General features: G+C 44.5%; 1 protein-coding gene across 1 annotated transcript; it reads right to left on the bottom strand.

The window, feature by feature from the left end:
* Positions 1-612: 612 nt before the first annotated feature.
* On the bottom strand, positions 613-13,238 carry LOC142906781 (uncharacterized). Its single transcript, XM_076055263.1, has 2 exons — positions 13,139-13,238; positions 613-2,628 (listed from the first exon to the last, which is right to left on the bottom strand). Exon 2 carries the CDS (start codon positions 2,616-2,618, stop codon positions 975-977), a length of 1,644 nt encoding a protein of 547 aa, XP_075911378.1. The 5' UTR covers positions 2,619-2,628; positions 13,139-13,238; the 3' UTR covers positions 613-974.
* Positions 13,239-15,124: the final 1,886 nt, after the last annotated feature.

The raw sequence follows: 15,124 nt of genomic DNA, 5'->3' as shown, positions 1-15,124 counted from the left end.
TCCCCCAGAACCCTGGTCCTAGACAGAAAGTGGGGTCGAACAAGCACATATTGTTGGGCTCCCTGTGACCAGCACCTCTCCTGAGGGGAGGGGCCTGCGAGGGATCTGTGATCCCTCGGAACCCCCGCCCCTCGGTGGGAAATGGTATAAAAGGCGGGCTCCTGAGACCAGGAGGCAGTTCGTCTCAAGTCGAAGCCGTGGAGCTGCCTGAAGAGGAGATCCTGGACCCCAAACCCCGACGTCCTTCTGAGGGCCGGGGCTCAGTGCGGTGCCAGTGATCAGCAGGCTAGGGCCCTGAAGTTCCCTCAGCCCGACGTCCTTCTCAGGGCCGGGTCTGGACGGGCCAGTGGTCAAAGACCCACCGGTGCCAGCGGTGGGTCAGCCTCCCCTAGGTCCAGCTAGCCGGAGGGCTAGAGTAGTAGTTCGACCCAAGGCTAGAGTAAGCTAGCCCGGAGGCTGTACCTCCCTAGGTTGTGGGTAAAAGGAACCGTTACCCCTTTGTGTTAAGGACCTAGGGAATCGTTAAGGATATAAATAAAGGAGTTTAATTCCTACTACGACTCCGTCTCCATCTATGACTACTACACATGTACGCACAAAATCAGACAAGTATTCATTAATTTTGATTTAAAGCTTTCGTGACTGCAACAATTATCATCAGGTGTGAAAACCACAGCAATAATTTTTTCTTGCTGTGGCAGCTGAAAAAAATGACATTTGATTAAAATATGCTTATTTAAATTAGGCTCGGCTTAATTATCTAGGGGTATATTACCAATTGTGAAAATAAAATGGTTGTTTTAGTGTAATTCTATCAGGTATCAGAATTCAGATCCCCTAGTTAAAGATCTACCCAACCCACAAGTCCACAAATACTGAGCGCTCTTGCTGTGCAGGTTGAACCTAGGTATGGAGTTCTTTTCATTAAAGGCCTGTGACAAAGGTGAATCTATTCGGGCTTCATTGTCTCAATCTTACACATCTACAGGGTCTCCATTTGACTTTGTATTGTCTAAGAAGTCCACCCACACCTCCACTTCCACAAACTGCTGGGAGTTGCCTCGCTCTGCCTCACAGTCGGAATTCTCCTCCTGCTTCACGTTGCCTCCATTGATGTGAAGGTCCGGTTTTGGAGTTGAATCTTCATCTTCACATTTCACCTTCACTTCTTCACTCTTCACCGTCACCTCTTCAAATTTCACCTTGAAACATTTCATAGTGTCCAAGCTGGAATTCACTTCTGGTTCTTTTTTCAGGAGGGATGGGCTCATTGCAGCACTTTGACTTTCACAAGTCGATTTCAGACTACACTCCTTGGCGATCTTCTGATGCCTGTGTGTTCTCTGGTGTCGATGCAGAACTGATGACTGTGAAAATGCCTTCTCACAGACAGTGCAATTGAAGGGTTTCTCTCCTGTGTGTGTTCCCTGGTGCCTTTTAAGATCAGATGAACTTGAAATTGCCTTCCCACACACAGTGCACTTGAAGGGTTTCTCTCCTGTGTGTGTTCTCTGGTGTTTTTTAAGATTTGATGACTGTGAAAATTCCTTCTCACACACACTGCACTTGAAGGGGTTATCTCCTGTGTGTATTCTTTGGTGTGCTTTAACATAAAATGAAGTTGAAAATGCCTTCCCACACACACTGCACTTGAAGGGTTTCTCTCCTGTGTGCGTTCTCTGGTGTATTTTAAGATTTGATGACTGTGAAAATTCCTTCTCACACACAGTGCACTTGAAGGGTTTTTCTCCTGTGTGTGTCCTCTGGTGTGTTTGAAGACGTGATGACCGTGCAAACGCCTTCCTGCACAGAGTGCACTTGAAGGGGTTCTCTCCTGTGTGCCTTCTCTTGTGTCTCTGAAGATCTGATGACCGTGCAAATGCGCTTCCACACACAGTGCACTTGAAGGGTTTCTCTCCTGTGTGTGTTCTCTGGTGGATCTGAAGACCTGATGAATGTGCAAATGCCTTCTCACAGACAGTGCACTTGAAGGGTTTCTCTCCTGTGTGTGTTCTCTGGTGGCTCTGAAGAACTGACGACTGTGAAAATGTCTTCTCACAGACAGTGCACTTGAAGGGTTTCTCTCCTGTGTGCCTTCTCTGGTGGATCTGAAGATTTGATGACCGTGCAAATGCGCTTCCACACAGAGTGCACTTGAAGGGTTTCTCTCCTGTGTGTGTTCTCTGGTGGATCTGAAGACCTGATGAATGTGCAAATGCCTTCTCACAGACACTGCACTTGAAGGGTTTCTCTCCTGTGTGTGTTCTCTGGTGGTTTTTAAGATGTGATAACTCTGCAAATGCCTTTTCACACACACTGCACTTGAAGGGGTTCTCTCCCCTGTGTGTCCTCTGGTGTTTTTTAAGATGTGATGACTCTGCAAATTCCTTCTCACACACACTGCACTTGAAGGTTTTCTCTCCCGTGTGTGTTCTCTGGTGTCTTTTAAGATGTGATGACTCTGCAAATGCCTTCTCACACACAATGCACTTGAAGGGTTTCTCTCCTGTGTGCGTTCTCTTGTGCTGTGCCAAACTTCCAGTACTACCCGTGCTGTATGCACACTGGTCGCATTGTTTATTTTTTGTACCGAGCTGCGCCGAGTGCCGTTGCTTCATCAGACCAATTCTGAAGAGGAAGCGTCAGAGGAAGAGTCAGCTGCAGTCATAAAAATGTATCCACACCATCTACGTCAGTATCAAGACACAGAGGAATGCATATATACAGTCACACATGACTTACACATCTATACTTATTCATATATTCATGATACAGTGAAAATTATTCCCCAATTCATCACGCCGGCTGTTCAGGCACACAATGAGAGGGCCAATGGTCATAAATATTCCTGGATGCCCTAGTATCTTCAAAATGAATGTTTACCCAAAACTCCAAGCACACAATTTCGGCTGTCTAGCTATGAAAGGAATATTTAAGAAGAATTCAGCTATAATAGCAAAGTGTGTTGAAAATAATACTATTTGTATGATGCAGAAATGCATAAATTAATGTTCAATCGAAACTTCGAGGTGGAATCCAGGCTCAGATTTGCTTTAATGCTCGGATGAACAGATCTAACTTCAGCTGCATATGTGGTGAGATATTTTCCTGACTGTTTCCATCCTTACAAAAAGTCCCAGAGGAAAATTAAAATAAACTATTGTTTTGATTTAACCTCCATGTTCAATCGTTAATATACATTACTGCAAATACAAACTTGACATCGTCACACACTGGCATGGTAAAAAGGTGGTAGAACCATGCCTGGCCACCTTCATCTGCTCATTATTAATGCTTTCTCACTTCACCATGTAATTAATTTAAGATCAATCAACATAGCAGAGGCCCACAATAAGTTCAGCTTTCACTTACACTATGTAACACGATTTTTTTTTGTCGCCGGATGGCTAGTGTTATTTTTTTATTGGTCATGCCCACAAACTTTCCTTTTGTAACCAGGACTTTACGTAAAGGAATGACACAAATGCGCACGTTTTCTCATTGAAAATAGGTACATTTCAAAAGATCACTGTCCTGGTCACAAAGGCAAAGTTTGTGGGGAATAATAGCCATTTTCTGTACTTTTGAGGCATAAGCAATTAGAAAATAACACTTACTACGCAGGGACAATTTTTTTTGTTACAGTGTTATCAATCATGTTTGCTGTTGGCGATAATCAAACTAATTGTCGAGTTCATAATGCAGTGAAATAACTGCGAGATAAACTCTTAAATACACGTACATTTCACATGGATCATTAACATATTATACGAACAAAACATCCAACATTCATGACGAATTGCAAGTAACCTTTTCCCAGTGCTAATGCCGTGATAGGTGCAATTTAAGGCCATGTAAGTGTGGATTCCTTGTCAATAGGTAATGGGAATGATCCAGGTGTCAAGGCATGACTGACAGAAGAACCAGCTGTGCTCCCCACTGTCTTGCTGGGTTTGATGAACCCAGCGTTCCACCTATTATTCATGTGGGCGTTGCTCTTCCGACCTCATCGTTATTGCAGAGCAACTATCTCTTATCTGCCATGAAGCATACCTCACTGGGCCTCCTCCACAGAGGCCGATCTCCGCTCCTGGCACCAGTCATCGGCAGGTCCGATCACCTCCACATCCTCCAATCTCTTCTCTAGCCAATGCCTCGCCTGATCAGCCCCTAATATCTGGACAAAAAGCTGGTTGATCATGCAGTGTCTGGGAATGCGGGATTCATGACCAAACCAATGCAGCCTCGCCTGCCAAAGAAACTCAAGATTATATTCTATATTGATATCTAAGGGTCTGTAAGCTTCTAAATAGAATATAAACTGGTTGAAGAGAGGATGAATCATAGGCAGGCCAGCCTTCACTGTATAAGCCAGCACAGATGGTCATTTAAATAAGTTCATATTTTGAATCCACAGAGTAATATCTGTGGCCAAGAAGAATCACAGCTTTGTCCATTAGTTTCTGAAAATGCTTGTCCTGGTGAGGGTCACGGTGGCAGTACGCTGAGAAGGGCGGTCCAGGCCTCCCTTTCCCTGGCGACAGACTCCAGCTCATCCTGGGGAATTCCCAAGCGTTCCCAGGCCAGCCGAGTGACATAGTCCCGCCAGCGTGTCCTGGGGCAAGCCCTGGGGTCATCGCCCAGTGGGACGTGTGTGGTAGAGATCCAGGGGGAGTCTATTGGGGGGGCATCCTTACATATATTCTATATTGATATCACCCCTAGAGCCAGGGCCCAGGGGTTGTGTTCACCAACAAGCGCCTCGTGGCCGCGTGACCCACGTAGCTCAGTCAGGCCAACTCGAATTGGCTGAGTGGTGCTATCCTGTGCGTCGAACATCCGCAGGATGAAGGGTGAGGGGCGGGTACGATGCCAGTATGGCAGGGAGAGGGATGGTCTGAGACGGACTTGACATTAGCGATGGACACACAAAGCTTTGTACGGAGCAAAAGTCCAGGCACCTTCCACACAGAGTTACACAGTCTAATGAAAGAATGCTGCTCGACTAATTTGAACTGAGACTTTGGCTGCCAAACCAGAGCTGGTCGTGTACACATTAACCAGGTATGGGAGCTCCTACAAGACTTGTAGAACTGCCTGATTATTCATGCAGAGTTGAGCAGGTGCAGTGTTGTATGACATGACATTCCCAGGCAGGTCATTTATTTTTGTGGAACATTTGCAAGGCCCCATTTCATGATGGAATTATCAAGGCACAGAACAAGATGCCCTAATTCCATCTCACTGAGTAGCCATTACCAAATCATCAGATGTGACATGGTTGAACAGCAGGGAACGATCCCTTAACTATAAACCAGGCATTGATGAGCGTATCATTGTAACTATAACGAATGCAATGGTTTTCATATGACGATTTGGAGATTCTCAAACTACATAGTTATTGAAGATGCTATGTAATGTAATGCATGGGGCCAGAGTGAATTTCTGCCACAAGCCAAGTTGAACAGGAAATGGCTCCGACTCCTGGTCACGCAGCTTTAGACTGTCCTGCCCAAAATCATACAAATCCTCAAATAATGCGAACAGAAGCATAGATTTGAAAACAAATAACAACCCAAAGCCCCAAGCCTCTTTATGGTACTACAGGCCTTAATTAAATCAAGAATGCAGAGATCTAGTTTCTGTTGAAAATCCGTACACCTCTACTGTCGTCAATAGACAGAAGATACGGCAGCCCCTTGAATTTCGCGGAGGTTACGTTCTTGGAAATTGCTGCGCGAAAGATAAAAGCGCGATATTCAATACTTAAGCCTTACCAAAGTAATGGCGTTAAGTAAACGTCAACAAAATTTTACATCACATATGAATTAAGTACTGTATTGTATTCCAAATAAACTATACAATTGAAATAAAGAAGAAGAAACCGGATACAAAAAATATTCCAAGACAAAAAATTAGTATAAACCTATAAAGATAAAGCAGACTTTGCGCTTGTGTAGATTTTTTTGTGAACCAAATTGCGCCAACACACCCCAAACTCTCCACACACACTCACGGGTGAGTTAGTGTGTTCTTCCCATCTGCTGCTGGCCTGTTAAACAAGGCCAAGGGCTTACACTGTTTTTAACATTTTATCTATAAAATGACACCTTGCCGATACTAACTATGCTAACCTATTTGTATTTATTATTTTAAAATTATATCTTAAAGCTATTTTATATTCGATATTTATTCAATTTTATATACTTCAGCCCCTTGGTGTTAGACTTTTAACCCTTATTATAGTAAGACTTGTTTAAAACTTATTTAAGATTTTAGATTCCTATATGTTGAATGTATGCACCATCCTGCCAAAGTAAATTCCGTGTCGGTGTGAACTTACATGGCGAATAAAACCCTTTCTGATTCTGATTTTCCACTATTTTTAGCTTCCCTGCTCACCTTCAACACCTGTACCACGTGCACACTCCACCCCCCCCCGCTCCTCACCTCCCCCCCATTGCTTTCTCTTGCCATGTGTTAAAGCCCGGGGCATTCCCACAACTTCCGGTTTGCCACACATCCAAACACATTTTGACGTTCCATCTACGACAATTCCACGCACTCACCGTGACATAAGTGTCTCCACCGCACTGCTACATTTGTTCTCACAGATCTACTTGCAAGTCTGACAATCCTAGACAGGCTCGCCAGCATTGCAAAAAATGTCATCAACACCAAGAGGCAAATCCTGCAAGGTGATGATGGCTACCATTTCCCACTTCGCCAAACTGACCCAGCAACAAGTTGCCAACACAAAAAGATTGCCGCCATGGACTTCTTTGCCTTCAGGATCATGGTGTGAAACGGCAGCTTAAATCTCTTCTTGAGACGCAAAAAGCTCTTCCACTAATCTGCTGTCGACATGTATGCCAAAATTGAAGCTTCATTCGATTAAACCTATCAGATGGAAAAAAACATCCAACATTGTCTATCTTGAAGCTCTCTAAGGGCCACGGATTTACAAGCCCTGCGATTGTATAACACAACCGAAAACCCGTTACAAAAACACACATTTACCGACTTCACTGTCAGAAATAAATTATTCTAACAAAGCCAGCATGGCAAGACATTACCCTTAATGTTTGATTACTGAGACCTGTGCGAAGCCGGGTAACTTAGCAAGTTCTGAATAAATACTATATCTTAGATGTTGGTGCTTGAATGGGGAGCGGTAGTCCAACGGTTAGCGTCCTGAGCTATAATCCCAGCGAGCCGATTTGTATTCCTACAGAGCCAAGCCACGACATTTGGCTGTCGCCTGATGAAGCTGGTTATAATTACTGGCGAAACATCGTACTCAGATTGTAAATGTTGTGGCTTGGCTCTCCAACACACAACCGGTGTGCTGTACTAGTGACGAATTTGCCACGTTCTTTTGACGTGACAACCCTTACTAGTTGGCTGTGTCAGGTGGTAGGCGGGTTTAACGACACATTTATATATCTTCTTTGGTTCTTTCGGTAAAGTCACGTAGAATGAGAATAAAATAATAAATTAATAAAATAAAATAACACGATAAAATTTTCACGACGTTTCGGCCACAACACAATTGGCCTTCATCAGGTGAAGGGACCAGACTGTCTCGAGGATAGCGCTGGAGTGAACACAGCCAAGCTCAGACCGCGACCTTTAAGCTTTGTGAGAGGAAACAGAGCGCCTTGACAAAGGACTTAGCATAAAAATTAGCATTTAATTGGCGGACTTAGCGTGATGAACGGTGTAGAGGGGGTGAACATGTGCAGACCGGCGAGGGGGGGAGGGGGAGTTTACATATTGATGGTGTGAAAAGGGAATTTAAGTTGCTGCGAAAGTTTGGGATACCACTACTTGAAAAAATATACTGTACCATTGAAAATTTGTTTAATGTTTGGTTCGGATGTATCTAGCATTGGCCTTCACCTGATGAAGGCCACTTGTGTTGTGGCCGAAACGTCGTGAGAATTTGATCGTGTTATTTTATTTTATTAATTTATTATTTTATTCTCATTCTACGTGGTGGTGACTTTACCGAAAGAACCAAAGAAGATGAATCCTTGCAGTCACGAAAGCTTTAAATCGAAACCTTCATATATTTAGACGATCTAACCCAGGGGGGTCTCCAACCCCTGGGCCGCAGAACGGTACCGGTCCGTGGCCTGTTAGGAACCGGGCAGCACAGCAGGAGGTGAGAGCGGCGAGTCCGCGCGTGGCACGCCCATTGTTTTATTTACCACTTCCGTCCACGCCACTTTTCCGCACTTGTCTCAGTCACAGTTTTGGTAAGCCCACAAGCTAACCCCTAGCCACAATGAGTAAAAAAAAAAACGTTGTTGGAGAGCTTCTTTGAAAAAAGGGGGAAAGACCCAATGATGAACCCTCTTTGCGGATTGTACGGTCAGAATATCCGTTCATCCTGTTGGCTTGGTGTACGTGCTCCAGCTCACTGGCTAGGCCTCCTTCCCCCCTCTCTTACCTATATAACCTCTTGCCACGGCAGCTCTCCTGCCGACTTCAGCATTTTCTTGCCGTGGTTGTCCCACCTGATGAAGATCGCTCGTGTTGCATTCGAAACGTCGTGATTTGTTATATTTTTTTTATTTATACCAACGTGATTTTACCGAAAGAACCAAAGAGTATGGATTCCTGCAGTCACGAAAGCTTCAAATCAAGATGGAATTGATGTGGTTGAGAAATTGGTTCAGTGCTGGCAGGCCATGTGGCCAGATGACGAACGTGTCATCTACGCATCTCTTCCACAAAGAAGGACATGGGGTGGATGTCTGGATGGCATCTGTCTCAAATTTCTCCATGAAAACATTCGCTACCACTGGCGATAAGGAACAACCCATTGGGGTACCCTCATTTTGTTTGTAGACTGTACCATTCCATGTGAAGTAAGTGTTGGTACGGCAGTGCCAAGCCCTCATGATGAACAGATATTCTGACCGTACAATCCGCAAAGCTGTCTCCCCAGCAATGTGGAGACAACCATCTGAGGATCCAACTGAAACCATCACTTTGCCATACATAGCAGGGGTTACCAAAAATATTTCCAAAATCTTAAAGAAACACAAGATCTAGGTTCGTTTCAACACAGTACACAAAATCCGTGATTTGATCCCATCTGTAAAGGATGCGATTCCTGACATGCAATACCCTGGTGTCTACAAACAGTTGTGGCTGCGGCAGCAGTTACATTGGGGAAACGAAACGACATGTTTGATTAATTAACGTCAGTGCACTGGCACTCTATCATCTACACTGATAATTTTCCTTTTGACCATTATGAGTGTATGCCAGTCTATAATCTGTTGCCTGCTTCTTTACCTCGCTCAGCGTACTGACAGCCTTTCACGTCGACTGTTTTCTGCTTTTTCAGCTGCTGCCCGTATTGCCAGCTTTTGATGTCGACTGTAGCTGTGCTTATGTCATTGAGTCGACGTACTGGCAGTCTATAATCTAGACTGTATCATGCTCCTCAACTTACCTGTGCGTACTGATGCTCTTTCATTTACACTTACTACAGCTTAATTCTTCAATGCATTTCTATTGTTTCGATTGTTCACGTCACGCTATTTACTCATACGTAGTACTGCGATGCTGATCAATATGTTATACTGCTAAATACGTTGGACTTTCTTAGCTACAGCCCATTGCATTTCGTCTATCGTTTTGTTACATTGGTGGGAACATCACCCATTTCCATTTCGCCGTACCGCACCTTAACTTTTCACTAAAGCGGGGAGCACGCAGAGAAGTTCAATGCCCCAAATATTGTTGACCTTGCTTTCTTACGGTGGGTGAGGAACATTGCCAGAGGGACATTGTTCCTCCATACCAAGGAAACACCATCGCACGATTTCCTGACAATAACAGAGCATGCGATGCCCTACAATAACACATTGTCCTGTCGCAAGGCCAAGGTGCCTACCACGTCAACATTCCTCCAATTACAAAGCTGCAGGACAAAGACATCCTCTCAAAACTGTCTTCGCTAAAAATACTTCTATTCCTTCGTGATCATGGACAGAGGAGGAAACTGCATATGATGGTGCGCCAACCTCTTTCACCAGTATGTTGTCGATTAGTATGCCAACATTGAGAGTGAGCGCCTTCTATTGCATTCAACTGAATCAAAACCGACTGCGTGTGAACAGTATGCTCATCTCTGGGACGCCATCAATGCCGAAGGAGATACAAACGCTCACAATATGGGCAGATTAGTTGCTTTGCCTTCATCCTTCACAGCTCCACCAAGATACATGCATGAGAAGACTCAAGATGCCATGACGTACATCAGCCAACATGCCACGCCCCATCTCTACATCACCTTCACTTTGCAATCCCGAATGAAAGGAGATCCAGCTTTATCCAAACCAAAAGCCACCAGACAGACATGACATCTTAGCAAGGGTCTTCAAACTCAAAGTTTATTGCCTCTTGATGCTTATTACGACCAACGAAGGTGGCGTCTTTGGATAGACAAGCAGTACCTTGCACACCATTTGGTGGCAAAAATGTCCTCTTCCTCATGCTCATTTTTCCCAATGGATGAGGGAAACAATTCATGCAATTCACATTGACACATTTATCAGTACTGAGCTACCTCACCTTCATCAAGACCCTGCCCTTTTGTTATGAGTTCTGCAACCAAACGGTCCATGGCCCATGTGGCCAGTTCTATCCAAATGCGCCATGTATGCAAGACCACAGCTGTACCAAGAGATATCCATGCAACTACTTGAAAGACGCTCAAGTTGGCCCATGATGGCTATCCTCTATATCTTCACAGAAATACTGAGCATGGTGGATTTCAAACAACGCTCAGACCTGCCACTAACTCGCTAATTAAGGTTCACAACCGCTGGATCGTTCCCTACTGCCCTCCCCTGTGCAAGATCTTCCACCATCTTCATGAAGCTATGACAGAAGCTTCTGATGCTCAGTCCCCTTTCCTAACTGACATTGCTCTTCAGCATAAATATTAAAGTTTGCAGCCCATCTAACCCCATGGGGACTCTGCCAAAAAATACAAAGAGGGCATGAGTAAGGACATCCTCCACGGAGCTCAATGACAAAATACAAACCTCGGCGTCAACTTCTCTGATGTGATCTTCAAACAGGCCCTCATCCCCCTTCAGGACAAACTGCACTGGATTGGTGCTAAATACCTCGCGTCTATGGGACTACCAACGCCCTACACGGACAAGCTGCATGCCCTTGCTCAAGAGGCCCTACGTTAAATACGCCATTGTGCTTCAACGGCTTCGTATATTTACTCACGGAAATTAACCAAGGCTCACGCGTGCACAAAGTCAAGCCCACACGAACATCTTGGAAGACATTGAGACTACAAATTGAGTCTATTTTTTTCCCCCTTGACGCACCTGCCAGTACTGGGAAGACTTTTGTTGTCAAACTGCTCCTCGCTAAGGCTCGCCAGAGAGAGAGAAAATTGCTCTAGCTGTGGCATCATCGGGGATTGCTGTGTAAGTGGATGTGTGTGTAAGTCGATGTGTGTGTGTAAGTCGATGTGTGTGTGTAAGTCGATGTGTGTGTAAGTCGGTGTGTAAGTCGATGTGTGTGTAAGTCGATGTGTGTGTAAGTGGATGTGTAAGTGGATGTGTGTGTAAGTCGATGTGTGTGTCAGTCGATGTGTGTGTACATGGATGTGTGTGTAAGTGGATGTGTGTGTAAGTCGATGTGTAAGTCGATGTGTGTGTAAGTCGATGTGTGTGTAAGTCGATGTGTGTGTAAGTCGATGTGTGTGTAAGTCGATGTGTGTGTAAGTCGATGTGTGTGTGAGTCGCTGTGTGTGTGAGTCGATGTTTGTGTAAGTCGATGTGTGTGTCAGTCCATGTGTGTGTAAGTCGATGTGTGTGTGTAAGTCGATGTGTGTGTAAGTGGATGTGTGTAAGTCGATGTGTGTGTGAGTCGCTGTGTGTGTGAGTCGATGTTTGTGTAAGTCGATGTGTGTGTAAGTCGATGTGTGTGTAAGTCCATGTGTGTGTAAGTCGATGTGTGTGTAAGTCCATGTGTGTGTAAGTCGATGTGTGTGTAAGTCGATGTGTGTGTGTGTCAGTCCATGTGTGTGTGGGGAGCGATAGTGTAGCAGTTAGCGCTACGCTGCGCTATGAACCTGGCGACCCGGGTTCGATTCCCGCTCACGGACAACACCAGTGACGATTATCTGAACCGGTCCCGGGTCTCCCCTAGGTCGGCTCAGCCTCAAATGAGTACCTGGTGCGGTGTGTAAACATCGCCACTGGGGAGACAAAGGCGGTCGGGCATGGTGCTGGCCACTCACCGCCTCGTGTACCGTTCCGGCCTTCATAGGTGCTCGCTAACAGCACTTGCCCCTACAGTCTGTTAAGGCTATACGGGGGATCTTTGTGTGTTTGAGTCCATGTGTGTGTAAGTCTATGTGTGTCTGTGTATTTTTTGTACAGGCAACGCCAGATGTCTGTGTGTGTACGTCGCTGTGTGTCAGTCCATGTGTGTGTGTTTGAGTCCATGTGTGTGTGTTTGAGTCCATGTGTGTGTGAGTCCATGTGTGTGTCTGTGTGTAAGTCTATGTGTGTGTAAGTCCATGTGTGTGTGTTTGAGTCCATGTGTGTGTAAGTCTACGTGTGTCTGTGTATTTTTTGCACAGGCAACGCCATATGTCTGTGTGTAAGTCGCTGTGTGTGTGTCAGTCCATGTGTGTGCATGGCTTAAAGTGAGCGTGTAAGTCACTGTGTGTAAGTCAATGTGTGTGTAAGTCAATGTGTGTGTGTGTATCTAAAGTCCATGTCTGTGTGTGTGTAGGCCAATGTGTGTGTGTGAGTCGATGTGTGTGTGTGTGTGTATCTAAAGTCCATGTCTGTGTGTGTAAGTCAATGTTTGTGTGAGTCGAAGCAGAGAATTAAAGCAAATGCAATCAGGCGATGGGCAGGAGGCGAGGCCCCGCATGGCTAGGCCCCGCGTTGTAACGTTCCGACCTGGACGTCGATTCCATTACTCGCTGCTACTCAATTGATATCCCTACGAGAGAGAGAGGAGCGAGGCTGTACCTGGGTAAACAACAACAACAACCACCACCACCAACACGACAACAACAACAACCACCACCACCAACACGACAACAGCAACAACAACCACGATGTGAACTTCTCACCTCGGCTCACAGTGAGCGCGCGCGTAGAGTACAGCAGCTTCCTGGTGTCTCGTGACGTCACGCGGCAGCAGATGACATGACGTCACTAGCGGGGTACACACCTCCCCCCTCACGCCGATGAGAAAATGCAGCGGTGACGTCAGAGAGCGGGGTTAGAGTTCAAGTTTATTAAGATTCCTATTCCATTGATCCCTCTATTGAACATTGATCCTTTGGTGTGCGTGAGCTCAACAACGTGAACATTGTGTATACAGTGTGTACAAACTGTGTATACGTGTGTACAAACTGTGTATAAGTGTGTGTGTACAAACTGTGTATACAGTGTGTGTGTACAAACTGTGTATAAGTGTGTGTGTACAAACTGTGTATAAGTGTGTGTGTACAAACTGTGTAAATAGTGTGTGTACAAACTGTGTATACAGTGTGTGTGTACAAACTGCGTATAAGTGTGTGTGTGTGTACAACCTGTGTATAAGTGTGTGTGTACAAACTGTATAAGTGTGTGTGTACAAACTGTGTATAAGTGTGTGTGTACAAACTGTGTACAAACTGTGTATGTGTGTACACACTGTGTATAAGTGTGTGTGTACAAACTGTGTATAAGTGTGTGTACAAACTGTGTATACGTGTGTGTGTACAAACTGTGTACAAACTCTATGTGTGTACAAACTGTGTACAAACTGTGTATGTGTGTACAAACTGTGTATTAGTGTGTGTGTACAAACTGTGTATACGTGTGTACAAACTGTGTATACGTGTGTGTGCACAAACTGTGCATAAGTGTGTGTGTGTACAAACTGTGTATAAGTGTGTGTGTGTACAAACTGTGTATTAGTGTGTGTGTACAAACTGTGTATACAGTGTGTGTACAAACTGTGTATAGTGTGTGAACAAACTGTGTATACAATGTGTACAAACTGTGTATAAGTGTGTGTGTGTACAAACTGTGTATACAGTGTGTGTATAAACTGTGTATACAATGTGTACAAACTGTGTATACAGTGTGTGTACAAACTGTGTATACAGCGTGTATGTACAAACTGTGTATACAGCATGTGTGTACAAACTGCGTATAAGTGTGTGTGTGTACAAACTGCGTATAAGTGTGTGTGTGTACAAACTGTGTATACAATGTGTGTACAAACTGTGTATACAGTGTGTGTGTACAAACTGTGACGGTCAGACATTTGTGACGATGTGTGACGTGGGGGGGGGTGACGTCACATCAAAATGCGCAACTTTAAATATAAACGCGATCTATTTAATAAAATAGACTTTTAAATATTTTCTCCTACATCAGAGTGTAGCGCCACATTAAATACACACTACAATGACAATAGTTTAAAGCGATTTGAAGAATGTGTTTTTATTTGGAGGGTTTAAAATGGTTAAATTTCGACTTAAAGCTTTCGTGACTGCAAGGATTCATCTTCTTTGGTTCTTTCGGTAAAGTCACGTAGAATGAGAATAAAATGATAAATTGATAAAATAAAATAACACAATAATATTCTCACGACGTTTCGGCCACAACACAAGCGGCCTTCATCAGGTGAAGGGGAGAGACTGTCTGGAGGACAGCGCTGGAGTGAGAAAGCCACGCTGAGATCACGACCTTTAAGCTGTGTGAGAAGAAACAAAGCGCCTTGACAAAGGAATTAGCATATAATTTAGCATTGAAATGGCTGAGTGATTAGCTCGTGACTGGTCACAGAAAAGGCTATGTTAAAGTTAAAGCATACACATCCGCAAAGGCACCCCTTGACAAAGGAATTAGCATAGAATTTAGCATTGAAATAGCTAAGTTAAAGTATACACATCCGCAGAGGGACTCCTTGACAAAGGAATTAGCATAGAATTTAGCATTGAAATAGCTGAGTGATTAGCTTGTAACTGGTCACAAAAATAGCTATGTTGAAGGCAGAGCACACACATTCACCGAGGCACCTAGTACAAATCAAACAGGAGAATTTAGCATTGAAATAACTA

Source organism: Petromyzon marinus, chromosome 71 (genome assembly GCF_048934315.1).
Source record: "Petromyzon marinus isolate PM22_M1 ecotype Great Lakes invasive population chromosome 71, UKy_Petmar_22M1.pri1.0, whole genome shotgun sequence".
NCBI classification, from domain to species: Eukaryota; Metazoa; Chordata; class Hyperoartia; order Petromyzontiformes; family Petromyzontidae; genus Petromyzon; species Petromyzon marinus.
This window is presented reverse-complemented; position numbering and strand designations above follow the sequence as displayed.

Excerpts from the sequence above, each read along its gene's own strand:
- LOC142906781 (XM_076055263.1), bottom strand. The coding sequence starts at position 2,618 with ATGAAGCAACGGCACTCGGCGCAGCTCGGTACAAAAAATAAACAATGC.